General features: G+C 45.1%; 1 protein-coding gene across 1 annotated transcript in view; it reads right to left on the bottom strand.

Moving 5' to 3' along the window:
* The window catches only part of noc2l (NOC2-like nucleolar associated transcriptional repressor), a 198,610-nt gene that overhangs the window by 13,435 nt on the left and 163,220 nt on the right, over positions 1–21,955 (bottom strand). The window contains exons 16-17 of the mRNA XM_060851925.1: positions 19,614–19,727; positions 15,858–15,993 (exon numbers count right to left, since the gene is read on the bottom strand). Of these exons, the coding sequence (XP_060707908.1) occupies positions 15,858–15,993; positions 19,614–19,727 (250 nt within the window). The remainder of the gene's footprint in view (positions 1–15,857; positions 15,994–19,613; positions 19,728–21,955) is intronic.

The following is a 21,955-nucleotide window of genomic DNA, read 5'->3' as shown; positions in this document are numbered from 1 at the left end:
TTGGCTGGCCGGCTGGTTTGCAATACACAGTGATGCCGACAGTGCGAGTTCAAATCCTGCACCAGCGGAGGTTAACTCACCTTCTCAACCTCTCCCCTGTTCTGAGGCGTGGTGACCCTCAGGTTAACCCACCACAAGACTGACATACAACACAGAAGCAGGCTTTTTGGTCCAACTCGTCCATGCCGACCAGACATCCCAACCTAATCGAGTCTTATTTGCCAGCACACGAGCCCATATCCCTCTCAACCCTTTGTATTCATATACCCATCCAGATGCCTTTTAAATGCTGCCATTGTACCAGTCCCCACCACTACCTCTGGCAGATCATTCCATACACACACTACCCTCTGCGTGAAAAAGTTGCCACTTAGGTCTCTTTTAAATCTTTCCCCTCTCACCCTAAACCTATGCCCTCTAGTTCTGCACTCTCCCAACCCAGGGAAAATACATTGTCTATTTACCCTATCCATGCCCCTCATGATCTTATAAACTTCTATAAGGTCACCCCTCAGCCTCTGCCACTCCAGGGAAAACAGCCCCAGCCTGTTCAGCCTCTCCCTGTAGCTTAAACCCTCCAACCCTGGCAATGTCCTTGTGAATCTCTTCTGAACCCTTTCAAGTTTCACACCATCTTTCCGAGAGGAAGGAGACTAGAATTGCATATAATATTCCAACGGTGGCCTAACCAATGAGCTGTACAGCCGCAATATGACCTCCCAACTCCTGTACTCAATACTCTGACCAATAAAGGAAAGCATACCAAACACCTTCTTCACCATCCTATCTATCTAAGACTCCACTTTCAAGGAAGTATGAACCTTCACTCCAAGGTCTCTTTGTTCAGCAACACTCCCGAGGACCTTACCATTAAGTGGATAAATCCTGCTCTGATATGCTTTTCCAAAATGTAGCACCCCGCATTTATCTGAATTAAACTCCATCTGCCACTTCGCAGCCCATTGGCCCATCTGGTCAAGTTGTAATGTGACGTAATCTTCTTCACTATCTACAACATCTCCAATTTTGGTGTCTTCTGCAAACTTACTAACAGTACCTCTTATGTTCACATCCAAATCATTTATGTAAATCATGAAAAGGAGTGAACCCAGCACCGATCCTTGTGGCACTCCACTGGTCACAGGCCTCCAGTCTGAAAAACAACCCTCCACCGCCACCCTCTAGTCTTCTACCTTTGAGCCAGTTCTGTATCCAAATGGCTAGTTCTGCCTGTATTCCATGTGATCTAACCTTGATAATCAGTCTCCCATGGGGAACCTTGTCAAACGCCTTAACGAAGTCCATATAGATCAACATTCACTGGTCTGCCCTCATCAATTCCGTTTTCCGTCTGAAGAGGGAGCTGTCCTATGGTGTAGTGTGATGACGGCAACTTTAACCTGACACCTCTCCCACAACAACACCAAAAGATATAAAAACAGCAAATTAATTCATGTGACTTCAACTGCAATTTACTCACTCATAATGGGTAAATTCCCAACAGCAATACACATATGGAGTCAAAAATTATGTTTAAAGTGATGTGCAAACAAAGCAAATACGATGCAAGAAATAAACTTGCAGCGAGTAGTTAGGGTACGGAATGCACTGCCTTGGGCAGTTATAATGTCCAAGGTTTGGGGGAGTTGAAAATGTGTTGCTGGTTAAAGCACAGCAGGTCAGGCAGCATCCAAGGAATAGGAAATTCGACGTTTCGGGCATAAGCCCTTCATCAGGAAAAGGTAGGATAAGGGCATTAAGTAATGATGCTCATTTGAGATACAATGGGCCAAATGGTATTCGTCCACACCGTGGTTTTCAATCTTGTTTACCAAACAGGATCCTGTCCGAGCCGTTTCAGGTGATATTGGTTAGAAAGTGGAATGGGAGCAATAACTGGATCAGGGAATTGGCTGGAATTCAGTCCTCATTTTAAAGCCACTATAATTCTGTCACTGTTCTGACTTGTACTACTTTTCATTTGTATTATTTTCTGTTGGAAGGTAAAGCATACAGAAATTTCTCCTCATCTCAGTCCAAAATGGTTTGCCCTATAACCTTTGACTGTGGCTCCTCGGTCAGTCAGGAACATGCTGCTTACATTTACCTTGCCTGGTCCTGCTCATATTTTACAGGTTTACATGATTTCCACCCTCATTTTTCTAAACTTCTGCAACAATGGACACCTTGGAGCAACAGAGCTACCTGTCCCCACCCTCACTGGGACAGTCATAGAGTCATACAGCGTGGAAACAGACCCTTCGGTCCAACCAGTCCACGCCAAACATAATCTCAAACTAAAGTAGCCCCACCCGCCTGCACCCGGCCCATATCCCTCCAACTCTTTCCTATCCATGTACTTATCCAAATGTCTTTCAAACGTTGTAACTGTACCCACATCTACCACTTTCTCTGGAAGCTCATTCCACACGCGTACCACCCTTTGTGTAAAATATTTGCCTCATGTCTTTTCTTTAAAATCTCCGTCCTCTCAGCTTACAAATATGCGGCACAGTGGTTAGCACTGCTGCCTCACAGCACCAGAGACCTGGGTTCAATTCCCGCCTCAGGCGACTGACTGTGTGGAGTTTGCACATTCTCCCCGTGTCTGCGTGGGTTTCCTCCGGGTGCTCCGGTTTCCTTCCACAGTCCAAACATGTACAGGTTAGGTGAATTGGCCATGCTAAATTACCTGTAGTGTTAGGTGAAGGGGTAATTGTAGGGGAATGGGTCTGGGTGGGTTGCGCTTCGGCGGGTCAGTGTGGACTTGTTGGGCCGAAGGGCCTGTTTCCACACTGTAAGTAATCTAGTAAACTAATCTAATTTGCCCCCATCCTTGGGAAAGGACATCGAGTATTAACCCTTTGGAACTGATATCCCCCAGTGTGTGAGGGTGATGTGGTAGCTATGATGCCCTGACTGCTGTCCAGCAGTTACCACTACCCTCTGCAGTCTCCCACCTCTCAAACGGACAGGTAGCCCCTTGGGGTAACTAAGTTACTGCGGGATGGTCAGAAAGGGTGGCTGGGCCTCGCACAAAACAATAAAGTGGATTGGTTACCCTCCGGCTTTTGTTCCTGTCACATGGGGTGGCACAGTGGTTAGCACTGCTGCCTCACAGCACCAGGGTCCCAGGTTCAATTCTGTGTGGAGTTTGCACATTCTCCCCGTGTCTGCGTGGGTTTCCTCTGGGTGCTCTGGTTTCCTCCTACAGTCCAAAACGATGTGCATGTTAGGTGGATTAGTTAGGGGTAAATATAGGATAATAGAGTCGCGGAATGGGTCTGGGTGGGTTTCTCTTCGGAGGGTTGGTGTGGACTTCCTGGGCTGTATATACTGGAGGGATTCTGTAGATGATGTCGGAATTCCAGCCAGAGACTGTGGTATTTCAGAATCTTTGATGAAGACTGAAAGCAAAAAGGATGGCAATTGTTTTAAGAGACACTATGCCCTTGTTTTCCGATATATAAAAGACAGGTGGGAGTAAAAAGAGAGGGAGGAATTGACAACAAAACAGAAATTGCTGGAAAAGCTCAGTAGGTCTGGCAGCATCTGTGGAGAGAGAAATCAGAGTGAATGCTTCTAAAGGGTCACTGGATGCGAAACGTTAAACTTGATTTCTCTCCACAGGTCCTGCCAGACCTGCTAAGCATTTTTCTGTTTCTGATTTCCAGCATCCAGAGTTCCTTGATTGAGGAATTGACAACACTTTTTCAAAGTTACTGCAATAATCCATGCATTTTATTTAAAATTTGAAAGCCATTACGAGAATTATGAGAGAATTCATTTTAACTTGTGTTTTCTGATTATCTGGCATTGTAAAGCAGCAAAACATAGACAAATGATTTTCAGAGCTCTCTTCATTGCACACGTACACGTGTACACACACCACACACACACACAACACACACGTGCCAACTGTCTGAACAGCCCCAGTCTAACTGTTTTCAGAGCAGCACTGGAACAGCTCAGAGGTGAGGCACTGTTCCCAATTAGCGCAGGGTCTGGACAGAGGTGATTAGCTGCATCTTCCCCATCGCAGCTTCAAACAGGATGGATGAGTAATTGGCAAACAGAGTGGAGAGAGAAAAACAGCTCTCCTTGTGGTAGCTATGACAACTATTTGATCACCTAACCACCTGCAGGAGCTCAGTGGATGCCGAGTCTAAAAGCATTCTGTATCACAGCCGCGCGGAAACAAACCCATTAAACAGAGTGCAGCAGGAATTGGGTTTGGCGCAGTAAGATCAGACCCAGGCAACTGCTTCAAATTATAAGGCCCACAGGGATTCCAGTCTACAAAGACAAAGACTTTCTACGAGGTAGAAGCCATCATCAAAGCACGGATGGAGAGTGCCTGTACATGCTCGCGAGCTCTTAACAAAAATCAATAATAAATGGGAGAGATGCACGACCTGATTGAGGCCTGAGCACTGTACTTGACCTGCTTTGAACAGAGGCTCCCAAAGAGTTAAAGTCCATTGAGGACCAGAAGACATAGGAGCATAGACGCAAGCCATTCAGCCCATCAAGTCTGCTCGGACATTCAGTGAGATCATGGCTGATCTGATAACCCTCAACTCCACCTACCTGCCTTTTTCCCCAGAGCCTTTGATGCCTTTCCTGATTAAAAAATCTATCGCAGCATGGAATACGTTTAATGACCCAGCCTCGAACAAGCTCCTTTCATACTGACTTCCAAACAACTCATTTGCAACAGCTCTGCTCTGAGAAACACTAATCTCCTCTGCCATCTCCAAACCCAGTATGCAAATACAACTCAATCTTCAAATGTTTCGATTGAGATTCAGCAGTGAGGCACTGGAAAGTATAAGTTACAGCTCAGTAAACATTGCCTGATGTCAACTCTCACGAAAAGTAATCATTAAGCCAAGCATTGTCATCCTGAACCGACCTTCAACTGATCTGCATCCGTACAAATCCAGTGCAGAAACCTCCCCCTGAAGAAAAAGCCGAGAAGCTAAAGCAGGGTGAAATAACGTACAAAAATATAGCTCCTGATTTGTGTGGAAGCCTGAAAGCATACATAAAAATTCAGACCCAGAAAATGATCACCCAGACCTTCAGGAAATATACCACTTGACATCAATGCCCAATACCGCAATTGTCCAAAAGTCAAATCCTTTACCAGAAAAGCCCATGACCAATCAGTTAACCTGTTTCATTTTACCATATGACCATTTAATGTGATTTTGAAGAAAACCAGATAAAAGGATTTCAGAGAGTAAATGATTACTTCAGTATGTGACACACACAAGCAAGCTAAGCCAAGCCTTTAATAGCTGGTCTCCGGATTAACCTAATGAATCAATCATTATGCAAATAGCCAATAACTAGACTTAAATCTCTTAATCCCCTTTTTTAAACCTCGTTTCCATTGCTACAAATCTCATTCTTATCTTTCCTGTATGTGGACCGAATTCATCTCCCTTCAACATTTCAGTGCTGTGTTACTAAACTAGTCAGCCTGCGGTTGCACAGCCAGTAATGATGCCCAGCAGATTCTAAAGACACAGCTTACATTTGTCTCTTTTTCCTTTAACCTAGTTTTCTAATCAACCTGCTCAGAGCTGTTATTCCACATCTGGAGCAGGTGGACCTTGCCCCCTAGCCTCCTGGTTCAGAGTTAAGGACGCTACCTCTGTACTATAAGAGGGCAAACCGTGTGTTGATATTGTAGCTTTTCATGGCCTCGAGATACCTCAAGGCACCCTTGCGACTAATTAAGGATTTATGAAGTGTAGGCATTGTTGTAACATTGCCAATTCACACTCATCCCAACGGGGAGGTGATCGCCTAGTGGACTGTTAATTCAGAGACCCAGGTGTAGAGAGCTGGGTCTGAATCCTGCCATGGCAGATGGTGGCATTTGAATTCAATAAAAATCTGGAATTAGAAGTCTAATGATGACCATGAATCAACTGTTGGGAAAACTCATCTGGTTCAATAACACTCCTATAGGGAAGGAAACTGCCATCCTTACCTGGTCTGGCCTACATGTGACTCCACACCCAGGTTGTGGTTGACTCTTTACGGCCCCCAGGGCAATTAGGGATGGGGAAAAAATGCTGGCCTGATCTGTGAAGCCCACACCCCACGAATGAACTAATACACACAGCAAACTCTTGCAAATGAGGTTATCACCGACGTGTTTTCGTAATGTTGGTCGATGATGAATATTATTGACCCGAGGCAGCAGGAGCAGTTCCCTGGGTCTTCTTGGAAATAGACTGTGAGAAATCACCTGGCACTAACTCTAACGTATTGCCGTAGAAGACAGAGAGGCCTCAGTTTTATGCAAGATCGTGTCGAGAAAATAGCTAGACTATGGCATACAGTTTTGGTCTCCCTGCCCAAGAAAGGTCATACGTGCCTCAGAAGGAGTGCAATGTAGGTTCACTTCGCTGACACTGGAATAGCAGGACTGTAATATGAGGGCAGATTGTTTCAATTGGGCCTCTATTCACCAGAGAGAGGATCCGAGTGAAATGTATAAATTTTGAACCGGGCTGGACGGAATTGGTGCAGAGAGGGTAACTTTCCCACCCTGTTAAGGAGTCTAGAGCCAGGGAACTGTCTCGGGACACAGGCTGTTCGCTGTAACGCAATTGACGCTTTGGGGACACTGTTCCAAAGCGCAAACTTTTAAAACGTGTGTTGGCTGTAACGCGATTAAACCGCCAACCCTTTAAGCACTGTTTCTAAAATGCAATTTTTCTATAACACGGGGTTGCACACAACACAATCTTCGCGTTAAAGAAGAACTACCCGTTTAGGGCTGAGATGAGGAAATATTTATTCACTCCAAGAGTAGTGAACCTGTGGAATTCTCTACCACAGAAAGCTGTGTGGGCAGTCATCAAATATGATCTATTCAAGAGAGAGAAAGAGTTTAGAATTTCAAGGCTCAAGATGAGTGGGGGGCGTAGTGGGGAGGAAGAAGTGAGAATACGGCTTTGAGATAAAGGCTGAAAATGTGTTGCTGGAAAAGCGCAGCAGGTTAGGCAGCATCCAAGGAACAGAATGCTTATTCCTGAAGAAGGGCTTATGCCTGAAACGTCGAATCTCCTGTTCCTTGGATGCTGCCTGACCTGCTGCGCTTTTCCAGCAACACATTTTCAGCTCTGATCTCCAGCATCTGCAGACCTCACTTTCTCCTTTGAGATAAAGGACCAGCCATAAACAGATTGAATGGGAGAACAGGCTTCAAGGGCTGAATGTCCTACTCCTGCTCCTATTTTCTTTATTTTATGTCTCTCCTGAAGGATAGCAGCTCCCATGGTGCAGTGCTCCCTCTGCACTGCACTGGAGTGGCAGCACAGTTTTGTGATTATACTCAATGGAGTTTAAAGGGATTGGAGGTGAGATCTAATTGAAACTTACAGAATACTGAATGGCCTGGACAGAATGGATGTTGGGAAGATGTCTCCATTGGTAGGAGAGACTAAGACCCAAGGGCACAGCCTTAAAGGGAAGACCATCTGGAACAGAGATAAGGATAAACGTCCTCAGCCAGAGAGTGGGGAATCTACGGAATTCACTGCCACAGAAGGCTGTGAAGGCCAGGTCATTGAGTATATTTAAGACACAGATGGATAGGTTCTTGTTAAGGGGATCAAGGTTATGGGAAGAAGGCAGGACGATGGGGTCGAGAAACTTATCAGCCATGATTGATGGTGGAGCAGATCCGATGGACCGAATGGCCTAACTTCTGCTCCTGTCTCTTATGGTGGTTAAGTCTCTCAATTGGAAACTTAGCCAACATCCTTCTGGCTCAGAGGTAAGAGCACTACTGCTGGGATATGCCTGACAAGACAGTGCAGACCTGGAGACTTAACTCAGGAAAGAGGAGCACACCCAGCAAGGACTGACCCTACTCCCTGTAGGAACAATAAGGGAAGGAGCCAGGCCAGAACGATGGACGGTAATTACTGGATCGAGTGAAACTTGTTTGGAGACTCAATAACCTATTAAAGAACAAGAACAAAGAAGATTGCAGCACAGGAATAGGCCCTTTGGCCCTCCAAGCCTGAGTTGATCCAGATCCTCTGATATGAAGCTAAAACAGTCTTACGCAACACGAAACCCAGTGTAAACATAGTTGTAAGATCCAAAATAAGGCTGCTAGTTTAAAAGAAAAGTCATAATAATTTCAATTCCACTTATCACAAGCCTTTAATTGAATTGAATGGCCACAGGTCATCCGATGTCACAAGCTGCCTCAAATGGACATTAGTTCACTGGCTTGCAACTCAATCAGATTTTAAACAACTTGCTGGGTTTCATATAAATTTGTTGTCAATTCACTGTTACATGTGAATTATGTCCTCAGAGCACAGACACAATTTATAAAAATAAATTGTCAGCTCTTTATAATTCTGTAGCGCTGCAAGATGCTTGGTCTCTCAGGCCACTCTGAAGTTATAACCTCCACAGTTTTCAATAAAGCTCCTCTATCCCCATCACATTTAGTGAGGTTTAGGATCACAGAATCCCTACAGTGAGGAAGCAGGTTATTCGGCCCATTGAGTACACACCAGCCCTTCGAAGGGCATCCCACCCAGACCCACCCTATCCTTGTGATCCTGCATTTCCCATGGCTAAGCCACCTAACCTACACATCCCTGGACACTATGGGGCAATTTAGCATGGCCCATCAACCTGCACATCTTTGGACTATGGGAGGAAACTGGAGCACCCAGAGGAAACCCACGCAGACATGGGGAGAATGTGCAAACTCCACACAGGTAATCGTCCAAGGTTGGAACCGAACCCAGGTCCCTGGCACTGTGAGGCAGCAGTGCTAACCACTTAGCTACCATTTCTTCATAAATTCATAAGATATAGGAGCAGAATTAGGCCATTTGGCCCATCGAGTCTGCTCTACCATTCGATCACGGCTGGTATGCTGTGCACTCCAATTTCCCTGCTTTCTCCCTATAATCCTTCAACCCATTGTCATGAAAAATTTATCTCACCCGTCCTTAAATTCACTCACTGTCCCAGCTTCCACTGCACCGTGGGGCAGCAAATTCCAAGGATTCACAACCCTTTGGGCAAAGGAGTTTCTCCTCAACTTGGTTTTAAATTTGCCACCTTAGGCTCAGGCTATGACCTTACTCTGGTTTACAGATTAGATTAGATTAGATTATTTACAGTGTGGAAACAGGCCCTTCGGCCCAACAAGTCCACACCGACCGGCCGAAGCGCAACCCACCCATACCCCTACATTTACCCCTTACCTAACACTACGGGCAATTTAGCATGGCCAATTCACCTGACCCGCACATGTTTGGACTGTGGGAGGAAACCGGAGCACCCGGAGGAAACCCACGCAGACACGGGGAGAACGTGCAAACTGCACACAGTCAGTCGCCTGAGGTGGGAATTGAACCCAGGTCCCTGGTGCTGTGAGGCAGCAGTGCTAACCACTGTACCACCGTGCCGCCCTAACTGTACCACCGTGCCGCCCCCACTGTACCACCGTGCCGCCCCCACTGTACCACCACCGTACAGCTAAGCGGTGTGCATATAGCAATGCTATTTCAGCATTACGAGTGAGTGAACTATAAAAAAAAGTACTCTCCCAGACTTTGTTTCCCTGCCACTTTAATTAATTTCACAGGACACTCTTCCTAGAAAGCAGCCGGAGATTAATTCTTGATGAGGCTGCAGGGACAAATGTCACAATCCCTGGCTGCCTTATGTAAATGTGGAGAACCACTAAGGGACCACTCCACTCCTGAGCAGTGGCTCCACCAGCCAGGATTCCAATTATCACTGGATTAAAATGCCCACCCCCTGGAACAGATGTCACAATCCAGGTGACCTCGACTGAGCACGGTCCAGTAATCCAACTGAACCCTTACGCACCTATCCTCACACCTCGCATTGCAATCAGCTACAAAACGGGCCACTCACCAAAAACAAATCCACACCCTCTGGAGGACTAGCTCTTTTCACATTGCACAGATATCTGCACAAACAATCTAATCTCCTTTACAGATTAGCAGAGAGATTGGGAAAATATAAATACGAGCCAGTTGGAACACTGGGGCTCTGCACAAGAGAGAGAGAAAAAAAAAATCACTTCAACCAAATCCTTCAGGTCAAAGTGCTGCTGTGCTAATCTTCTCCAATTCCTGTTGCTAAGGACATCCCGTTTACTATGGCAACAAGCAAGCTATTCCCCCTGCCCAGCAAAGCTCTCAGGGCTACAGAACTGATCTGTGAGAGTGGCGTCCACGGCATCCACTGCAGCCAGCGTAAATTAAGGGTGTGTGCCAGTGTGTAATTCAGTAAACACAGGCTGAGGCAGAGAGCTGAGTACTGGGTCTGATCTCCATCGAGCACAGAGTGCTCTCCTCACCTGAGCAGACTTGCTTTTCAATACCTTGTAATCAGTGAAGCGCTCAAACACCCAGCACAACATGTACGTAAACCTGACCCCGCAACATACAAAGTCAAATACGGCAACTCCAAATCTCATTTGTGAAAATCAGTACACATTACAAATCTCCCCGTTCTGAAATGATACAGTCAAACATACATGCAATAGGAACAGAAATCGCTGGAGAAACTCAGCAGGTTTGGCATCTTCTGTGGAGAGAAAGTCGGGGCTCGATTCTGAGGAAGGGTGACTGGACTCAGAGTGTTAACTCTGTTCCACTCTCCACAAATGCTGTCAGACCTGTTGAGCTTCTCCAGCAATTTCTGTTCTGGATTGCTTCAGATTTCCAGTGCTTACACTTCTTTGTTTTATCTTAATACTTCAAAGCTAAGTTTTGACTGAGCCACAAAACTTGTCAGCTGCTTGCAGAGCTGTGCACGGTGTCAAAGGGGTTTATTTTAAAGGAAAGATATTCTGAAATGGCAGCACCAGCATGTCCAAAATTTATTCCCCAATCTTGAACTGGGCGGGGTGAGTGGTTGCTGTTGGTCTGGAGTCATACCTAAGCCAGACCAGGTAAGGATGGCAATTTCCTTCCCATAAGGACATTGCTGAACCAGATGAATTTTTGATGACAATTGGTGGCTGCTGTTACCATTAGTTTCCAATTATTCGTGCAGAATTAATCACTGAATTTAAAGTCCACCAGCCTCTGGGATAGGATTGGAACCTGTCTCCCCCACCGCGTTAGACTGACCTCTGGATTACTAGAGAAATCTTGCTGCCGAATGGCATTCACATTCTGTCAGCACAAGGACAAAGGCATTCTTCTAGAACAAAGTCCCATCAACAGGAGAATGGAAGGTGGAAAGGCCACAGGAAAAGACAAATGAACAACCTCCCAGTGTTGGCAGGCCAGAGTGGAGTGGGACGGCCAGTGGTCAGTGGGCCCTGAGTGGTGCGGGACAGTCAGCGGTCAGTGGGCCCAGAGTGAAGCTGGATGGCCAGTGGGGTCAGAGAGCACAGAGACAGCCAGCCAACAGTGGGCCCAGGCTGGATTGGAGTGGCCAATGGTCAGTGGGTCTGGAGTGCAGAAAGATGGCCAGTGGTCAATGGGCCTGGAGTGCAGGAAGATGGCCAGTTGTCAGTGGGCCTGGAGTGCAGGAAGATGGCCAGTGGTCAGTGGGCCTGGAGTGGAGTGAGCCCACGTGTGGAAAGCTCCCAGTGTGGAGCATCTGCTGGCTATAGAAACACAGTAATGTTTGCCTTTAACTTTATTTCTTTAACTTCCTAATTTATACAATGAAGAACTGTAATGTAAAACTTTTAGATTTTTTCTTTATTTCTATATTTGTGTATCTTGTATCTAAAAGGTACTGTGTGCTTGTGACAGTGTATTCTTTTCACTGTACTTCTGTACTTGAGTACATGTGACAATGAAATCAAATTCCCAATTCCAATATACTTCAGTCAGTTACTAGGATGACAGTGTCCCTCTTGAAGGGATGTCCTTCGTCTCTACTATACCGTGACATAATTTTCTAAACTTATCATTCCTATTTTTTTGGGATCCTAAGCTTGCACCTAGTCTGTAATTTGAATCAAAGCAGGAGTTCATGTGGGTATTTAAATGGGATTAAATTTTCACATGTAAATAAATCACGCCTTAAGGCTACTTCTATACAGTGTCGCAGATTAAGAGATTTATGTTTGGGGTGTCCAAAGGATGAAAATTAAATGGTATTACTGCTAGGGTAACTTTTAATGGCTAACATTACTTTAGAATAAAGGCATTCCTAGCTATGTCGGTCACAAAAGTGAGATAAATTACAATGTTGGTGTGTGTTGGAACTGGAGAGCAGAAGCTGAACAAAACATTCCCAATCCATGAACAGTTTGAGCTTGGTTCACTTCCTCCAACACACATTTCCCCCCAGCCTCTTGGTTCCTGACTGTCCTATACAATACTCCCAAATCCTCGATCAAACACGCTTGCGGAAGGAATGACAAATTTGAATTTTAACACCCAGTTATGGGCCATATTGTTCTGCCTATCAGAGCCAAGAGGGAATTAGATCGAGGCGAAACAGATACATTTGACTTGATCATACTAAGTGTGCAAACCTCAGAAATACAGGTTTGCCCAACTCATCTCGGCAATTAGTCGCTCCATGAAGCCACTCACTATGTTGATGTTATCCTTTCATTCCAAAATGACTGATGAGCATGTCTCTGGGATTGTAGCCTCTCCGATTGCAGGCAGTTCCTGCTGTCAATAGCTGCCCAGTAACAACCTAAAGCTTCCTACAAGAGGGGCAGTGACATCATGCAGGTGGCCACAGAACAACATCGCTTTGATTTATTGTCACGAGTGGTTTAAACATCTATGGCAGGGAAAACAATATGGTTAAAGTTGCCACAGCATATCCCCAGAGTTGAAGTAATGGGCGCAATGCTTAACTTATGCCAATCAGGTGAGAAGTGAGAAACACGGTCAATTACAGCTGCAATACAAATCAAACTTTTTTTTAAAATGTAAGACATTTAGCCATCCAGCATTTTCAAAATGTCCTGCAGGTTCTGGAAATGACTAACACTTACCAATCAGCCAGAAGTAAGATTTTTATAAAGTTTTTACAAAGATACTATTCAACTCAACATATTCACATTCCACCTCAGCATCCTTAGTTTACTTCATTGATCCCATAAAAGTAATCTCCCAATGGCTTTCTTCCTTGTGCCATAGAGTTGTACAGCATGAAAACAGACCCTTCCGTTCAACTAGTCCATTCCGAGCAGATATCCTAACCTAATCTAGTCCCATTTGCCAGCACTTGGCCACCTGTCCAAACAACTTACATTGAAGCTGCGTCCTTGTGTTCCACAATCCACGCACTCTTTCGGTGGTATGTTACTCATGCCCCCCTGCACATTAACAGCACAGAGGTGGAATGAGTAGAGAGTGTCAAGCTCCTGGGAGTGGTCATCCACAACAACTTTCCTGTACTCTTCATGTGGATGCACTGGTTACAAAGGCCCAACAATGTCTCCCCTTCCTCAGGCAGCTGAGGAAATTTGGGCATGACGGTGAATACCCTTGCCAACTTTTATAGGTGCGCCATCGAGAGCATTCTATCTGGGTGTATCACTACCTGTTATGGCAACTGTACCATTCAAGATCAGAGACGGTTACAGAGAGTGGTGAACTCGGCCCAGACAATCACAAAGGCCAACCTCCCATCTATAGAATCCATCTACCAGGCCCGCTGTCAAGGAAAGGCCGCCAGCATTCTCAAAGATCCATCCCACCCTGGCAATGTTTTTCTACAACCTCTATCATCAGGGAGAAGGTACAGATGCCTGAACACACACACCAACCGGTTTCGAAATAGTTTCCACCCTACTGTTGTTAGAATACTGAATGGACTCACAAACTTTTAACATTCACCTGTACCTGTGTTTATGTTTTTTCCACTGTTTACCTATTATTTACTTATCTATGCTACTTAACTCTGTGATCTGCCTGTATCGCTCGCAAGACAAAGCCTTTTACTGTGCCTCAGTACACAGGACAATAAATTCAATTCAATTCTCTCCAGGGAAAAATTATTTCTCCCAAATTCTCCACTGGATTCATCAGTGACTACCTTTAAAGTCAGACTGGCATTTGTGTAGCACCTATAACCACCATGGGAGGTCCCACATTGCTTTGCAGCTAATTATGCACTTTTGAAGTGCCGTTGCTGTTGTGTTGTGGAAAACACGAGAGCCAATTGTACACAGAAGCTCTCTCAAACAGTAACGTGGTCATGACAAGATAACCTGTTTTTGTGATGCTGATAAAGAGATTAAACATTGGTCGGGAAACTGGAGAAAATGGCCCCGCTCTTTGTTAAAATACTGCCATGGACTCCTTTACGTAACCCGGAGAGGGCAGGTGGGACCAATGCAGTGCTAGACATAGGAGCAGAAGTTAGGCCATTCAGCCCATCAGATCTGCTCTGCCATTTAACCATGGCTGATGGGTTTCTCAACCCCATTCTCCCACTTTTCCTATGTAACAGTTGATCCCTTTGACAATCACCAACCTATCTGTCTCTGTCTTAAATATACTCAATGCCCTGGCCTTCACAGCCCTCTGTGGCTGTAAATCCCATAGATTCCCTACTCTCTGGCTGAAAACGTTGCTCCTGATCGCCGTTCTAAAGAGCCTTCCCTTTACTCCCAGACTGTGCCCTCGGGTCCGAGTGTCTCCTACCAAGGGAAACATCTTCCCAACATCCATTCTGTCCAGAGCATTCAGTATTCTGTATGTATCCTCCTCCCCCAACCTTCTAACTCCATTGAGTATAAATCCAGAGTGGAGAAAGTGAGGACTGCAGATGTTGGAGATCAGAGCTGAAAATGTGTTGCTGAAAAAGCGCAGCAGGTCAGGCAGCATCAAAGGAACAGGAGATTCGACGTTTCGGGCCTGAAGAAGGGCTTATGCCCGAAATGTCGAATCTCCTGTTCCTTGGATGCGTGCCTGACCTGCTGCGCTTTTCCAGCAACACATTTTCAGCTATAAATCCAGAGTGTCAAATGTTCCTCATATGTTAAGCTTTTCATCCTTGGGACCATTCCCATGAATCTCCTCTGGACCCATTCCATTGCCAGTACATCCTTCCTGAGATATGGAGCCCAAAACTGCACACAGGATTCCAAATGGTGTTGAATTGCAAATCACATCTAATGTTGGACCCTGTCCTGAGTTTTGTGCTGAATTATGCTGCAATCAATTGAGGACTGTCAAGGAGGCTTGCAATGTGGTGCAATCCGAATACTGTAAAACTATATAAATAAATATGCACAGCCCTGTTTGTTGCAGACAGAAAGAACATACCCACACCAGACCTGTTTCAAGTTAACAAAGCAGCTAAGAACCATTCACTAGTTCGTTCCACAGGGCAATGCCTTAACCAATCTGAGTTAACCTGGTTTAAAACTGTAACCAGACTCTAGCTGTCAACTGTCAGTTGTCAGTAACTTGTTGCATTCTCTACATTGAGGTCTCTCGCCAGCAGACTCTATCTTCAACTGCACTTGCCCGTCAGACAGCATAAATGCTGGCTTCCCTGTTAAATTGGTCTTCTTGCAACTTGTCCTGATAAATGCAAGATAAAAAGCCTTGGCAAATGTCTCTTTCTCAGCAATATTCAAGTTCTGTATTACTGTATAACCAGGCAGGACTTTAACATGCTCCAGTGTTGTGCCTATTACTTTGCACTGCTAGCAGCCTATGTACACATCCACACACACTGTCCATCTCTCTCTCAGTTCCTGCCATCTGTTCTGTTCCCTGAGATTGGAATTATTGATTTGGGGCTGTTTTCTTCTCCTTTTAAACAAAACTCGAGTAGTCCCTCATACCCCTGGCCCCCACATCCAGTCCATTTGCAAAACATACCTTTAGATTTAAGCACACTGCTTTCATCATCAGAGTCACTGTCAGACTCAAAGAGATCCTTGAACTCTTTCTTGTCTTTCTCTTTTCTCTCCTGCAACTTCCTGCGTTTGATCTCGGGGAAATCCAGGTCTTCCAGCTGGTGAGGGAAAGTGGCGAGAACATGAAATATGAAATAAGCATTTACTACAAAGTCTGTTTTACGTGCACTGACTTAAAACACTGAGACGGGGTCTCATCAAAAGGTATTTCCCTATCTGCATAGAAGCATTCGTGCCCAGAGATATGCAAAGGTGTTCTTAAAAGTGACATTCTATTAAGACTCATTACTGCTTAGGTTGCTCGGTGTTACCACTGGACTCCTCACAGCACGACACACAATGCCTTTTAAACATTGTGGAAACATGATAAGGACAAGATGAAACTGGTATCTCAAGAAACCTGACCAGCACTGCATCCTCTCTGGCACCAGACAGGCTGAAGCGAACCAGAAACATTTGAAAAATTAAAAATACACTTAACACCCAAAATAATTAATTTCTAGGGAGGCCGACTGTGGAAACAAACATAACCAGTTGTGTTTCTGGACTCAGTTATAGAGTTATAGAGTCATAGAGTCAGAGATGTACAGCATGGAAACAAACCCTTTGGTCCAACCTGTCCCAACCAGAACATAGAACAGAAAAATACAGCGCAGTACAGGCCCTTCAGCCCTCGATGTTGCGCCGACCGAAGCCTACCTAACCTACACTAGCCCAATAACCTCCATATGCTTATCCAATGCCCGCTTAAATGACCATAAAGAGGGAGAGTCCACCACTGCTACTGGCAGGGCATTCCATGAACTCACAACCGGTGAGTAAAGAATCTACCCCTAACATCTGTCCTATACCTACCACCCCTTAATTTAAAGCTGTGTCCCCTAGTAACAGCTGACTCCATTAGCGGAAAAAGGTTCTCACTATCAACCCTATCTAAATCCCTAATCATCTTGTACCTGCCAGCACTCGGCCCATATCCCTCCAAACCCTTCCTATTCAAATGCCTCTTAAATGTTGCAATTGTACCAGCCTCCACCACTTCCTCTGGCAGCTCATTTGATACACGTACCACCCTCTGCGTGAAAAAGTTGCCCTATAAGTCTCTTTTATATCTTTCCCCTCTCACTCTCACTCTAAACCTATGCCCTCTAGCTCTGGACTCCCTGACCCCAGGGAAAAGACTTTGCCTATTTACCCTATCCATGCCCCTCATGATTTTGTAAACCTCTACAAGGTCACCCCTCAGCCTCTGACCCTCCAGGGAAAACAGCCCCAGCCTGTTCAGCCTCTCCCTGTAGCTCAAATCCTCCAACCCTGGCAACATCCTTGTAAATCTTTTCTGAACCCTTTCAAGTTTCACAACATCCTTCCAATATGAAGGAGACCAGAATTGCACACAATATTCCAACAGTGGACTAACCAATATCCTGTACAGCCGCAACATAACCTCCCAACTCCTGTACTCAATACTCTGACCAATAAAGGAAAGCATACCAAACACCTTCTTCACTATCCTATCTACCTGTGACTCCACTTTCAAGGAGCTATGAACCTGCACTCCAACGTCTCTTTGTTCAGCAACACTCCCTAGGACCTTACCATTAAGTGCATAAGTCCTGTTAAGATTCTACTCCTTTTAAAGCATTCACCTATTTCCAAACTGTATATTCCAGTGGCTATTTTTTAAGCCAAGAACTTCACTGATGAAGTTACAGCTTGGAAAGTTTCACCAAGCTCAATTACTCAAAACAGCTTGTGCAACAAACCTCTGAAACACTGACGCTGATGGGTGAATGGCTCACACAGTTAGAACTTCAAAACATCTTCAAAACCGAGGAGGCTAACCCCATTCACCCTCTTTGAAATAAAGTATTGAAGTTTGACTTTGCTCTTCCACCATTAGTTTCCCAAAAGCGCCATTGGTGGCTCCGGTTTCATTAAATATTCGATAAGAACAAGGTTCTTTTTAATATGAGAGACCCTCTCAAGGAGTAAAGTGGGACTTCGCCACCTGTGCAAGAAGACAGGTATTTTAAGTTTAACCAATCTTTTGAATCGACCTGTTTGGAGATGTTACAACACACCTCTGGAGCAGGTGGAACTTCAACTCGGCCCTCCTGGTCCAGGGGTGGGGACAATACTGCTGTACCACATCAAGGCAGGACAAGTATACATTCTGCCCACAATTTGAACCATTTGAGATTTATGAGTGATATGGTTGTTTGAGCTCATGTCAAAATCTCCACCGCAGGGCTATGAGATCCATGTAGCTATCTGACAGTTTACACAGAATTACAGCAGGACTACAGGTTGGGGGGGGGGGGGGGGGGGGGGGGGGTGGGCGATTTGGCCCATCATGTCTGTACTGGCTCAGCAAACGGCCCGCTCCCGCTGTCAATCTCCTGCCTTTCAACTCTGCAATACCTAACTTCTCCCATCAGCGTCTCTTCTCGATAAACCCGAACGTGGATCTTCAATACTTGCCGTTTGTTTAAGTTGAGAGTCTGGCACCGAAACTCAATGTCCTCAGGCTGGATCTATAATTTAGCTAAACTGACGGTGTTGTGCTGCAGGTTTAATAAAGCACAGCCTTTATTTTAAAGAAACAATACTCCCCATTCCCAGCCGCTGATAGCCTTGGTTGGGTCGCTTCAATGGCACACATCCCAAGTGGCTCCATGAACGAGCTGGGCATGTTCAGTATCCAACAATGTGAATACAGGAAGCAGGACAGTTCAAACTGACCCCATTTGTATTAACAAGCCACAGTAAGCAGCTAGGTGCAAGACACTCAACCACTTCTCCTGCCCCAACCCCTCAGTAACTAACAAGTGCAGCCGTTAACTCCAGTGAGAGGAGGCTGACACTTGGAATCCTCCCATACTCAGAAACAAAGGCATTCAAGGTTCAGCCGAGTGTTGAGGAGGGGGCTGGCTGCTGCAACCTGAACAGCTGTGAATACACTTGGAACTGGGCGATGCAATAACCACAGGACACATGGATGTTGAGAGAACATGACAAAAATCTTACTTGTTGAACGGGATTTGTCCACGGCACGTTTGTAGTGATTGCAACGAGATTGGCCAGGTGGATCTCACTGATTATGAGTTTCCTGATTGGGGCTGTTAACCTGGGTTGAAAAGTGTGGCGCTGGAAAAGCACAGCAGGTCAGGCAGCATCCGAGGAGCAGGAGAGTCGATGTTTCAGGCACAAGCCCTGCATCAGCAATTGAAGAAGACACTCCTGAAGAGCGTATGCCTGAAATGTCGATTCTCCTGCTCCTCAGATACTGCCTGACCTGCTGTGCTTTTCCAGCACCACACTTTCCCACTTGGACTCTCCAGCATCTGCAGTCCTCACTTTCTTCCAGTCGCTGTTATCCTGGGGCCAATCAGGGAACTCTGGCTGACAGATATGAACAGGAGTCTCAGACAGCCTCTGGGGACGGGCTCTGAGCTGACTGGTCAGAGTTCATGTACTGTGGACATGTAAATAAAGGGTGACTGGTTGACGGGATACCAGTTTCCGTTGAGATATTTCTATGTTCTTCATTGGAGTTCAGTTTCAGGAAATCAGGGACTTTCACGAATTGCTAATCTTTTCAAAATGCCTAAAGTCGTTCACTCTCTGAAACTCACAAATCCTTTTCCCGAAGAAGATGTGAAGTTGTGTGGAGCAGCATGATACTAAGAACATTTCTCAAGACATTTCTACGTACCCTCTCCTTGCCAGTGATCTCCATTATAATCTCCTTCTCTCTCAGTTTTTTCCAGATGTTGTAGTACTTGTGCAACGGTGTGCCCTCAGCTTTCAGTGTTTTCTCCCACAGAGCCTGATGCACAGATAGACAAAGGGCTGCTTTAGAGCAAAGATAAAACCAGGGACACAAGCTGTGAAAAACCTGCTCACAAAATCATCAAACAATGGTCATTAACCACGACAAGGAAAGAAAGAAAGACGCTTCAGAGAGCCCATGCATTATTATTCACGACCCGTGTTGTGGGATCTCAGGAGATCGCAAAGCACTTCACAACTAATGAAAGTTTACAAACACGGGAAGATAGCAGGAGATTGCTACTGGGCAATACAGCTCATTTAACAAGCTAGTGCAGGCACAATGGGCTGAATGGCCTCCTTCTGTGCAATAACACTATAAAGTACTTTTGATCTTGTCATTTTGGACCATGGACAAACACAGCAACACAAACACACAGCAGCAATGTGATTAACTCCTATTTAACTGGAAATAAAAACAGAAAATGCTGGGAATTGTCAGCAGGTTAGGCAATGTCTGTGGAGCAAGAAATCTCAGAGGACCCAGTCTGTCCAGCCTTTCCTCACAAAGTAATTCACTCACTTCAGGGATTAGTCTAGTAAACCTCCTCTGAACGGCTGCCAATCCTTTAACATCCTTCTGTAGGTATGACAAACAGGACTGTACGGACTCACCAAATGTCCAGATGCAGACTCACCAATGCCTTGTTTAACTGAAGCATAGCAACCCTTCCCTTGCATTCAATTCCCCTCACAATAAAACATAACATCCTATTAGCTCTTCTGATTACTTGCTGAACCTGCATACTAACTTTCTGTGATTTATGCACTAGGACACGCAGATCTCTGTGTATCCCTGTACCTGGTAATCTAGCAGCATTTAGATAATCTGCTTCTGTTTTATTCTTTCTGCCAAAATGGACAATTTCAGCTTCTCATGTACTTCATTTTTCAAATTTTTGTCCATTCACTGAGCCACCTACACCCCAGTGCAGGCTCCTGAGGTCCTCTTCAGAACTCCCTTTCCAATTTAGCTTTGTTTCATCTCAATAGAGGCATGGGATCTGATAATGAAACCTGGGTGGACAGAGGGGGGTCTCAATTTAACACCTCCATTGAAGGATGGTATTCTCTACAGTGCAACAGTCCCCAAGTACTAAAACAAAACATCAGCCTGCACCCATACACATGGGTCTCTGAAAAGGCCTGAACACACACACACACACGTGCAAACACACAAACACATGCAAATGCGCACACATGTGCGCGGGCAAACACACAAACACATGCAAACGCATACATGCGCGCAAACACACAAACACATGCAAACGTATACACACGCACAAACACATGCAAACTCATGCAAATGCAAACACATGCGCAAACACACAAATACATGCAAATGCATACACAAGCACGCAAACACATGCAAACACATACACACGTGCTCAAACACATGCAAATGCATACACACACGCAAACACACAAATACATGCAAACGCATACACACGCGCAAACACACAAACACATGCAAATGCAAACACGCGCAAACACACAAATACATGCAAATGCATACACAAGCACGCAAACACATGCAAACGCATACACACACGCAAACACACAAATACATGCAAACGCATACACACGCGCGCAAACACACAAACACTTGCAAACGCATACACATGCACAAACACAAATACATGCAAACGTATACACACAAATACATGCAAATGCGTAAACACATACAAGCAAACGCATACACAGGTGTGCAAACACAAATACATGCAAATACAAACACATACATACACAAACACACAAATACATGCAAACACATGGACACACACGCAAATGCATACACACACTGTTATGACACAGGGTAAACCCTCCTGCTTAACTTAAACCAGCAACACAGAAAAGATTTATCCCGTGCAGTAACCGGCGAAAATTTGAGAGGTCAAGAACTATTTAAAGCAAAAATTAACAACTTTATTTCTTAAGGTATAACAGAGAATAATTAACTAACAACCATTTACAACTCCTTCCTCTAACCTATTTTTACCTACCCCTTCTACAATACTAGTTTGATTAAAAACCCCCGATAAAGATTTCCCAAAATTCAAATTTTCAAAACCAGCCAGATGTCAAATCATCTCTTTGTATCTTCCTCGGTCTTCTTCTTAGGGATTTCTGTTTCATAAATTACTGATCGATAAAGATACCTTTTAGAGAGCTATTTCTTGGGCAGTCTGTACAGTACATGCTGGTGTCTTGGCAGTTCTCCCCCCA

Source organism: Hemiscyllium ocellatum, chromosome 37, assembly GCF_020745735.1.
Source record: "Hemiscyllium ocellatum isolate sHemOce1 chromosome 37, sHemOce1.pat.X.cur, whole genome shotgun sequence".
NCBI lineage: Eukaryota > Metazoa > Chordata > Chondrichthyes > Orectolobiformes > Hemiscylliidae > Hemiscyllium > Hemiscyllium ocellatum.
The sequence above is the reverse complement of the archived record's forward strand: the minus strand, read 5'-3'. Positions and strand labels throughout refer to the sequence as shown.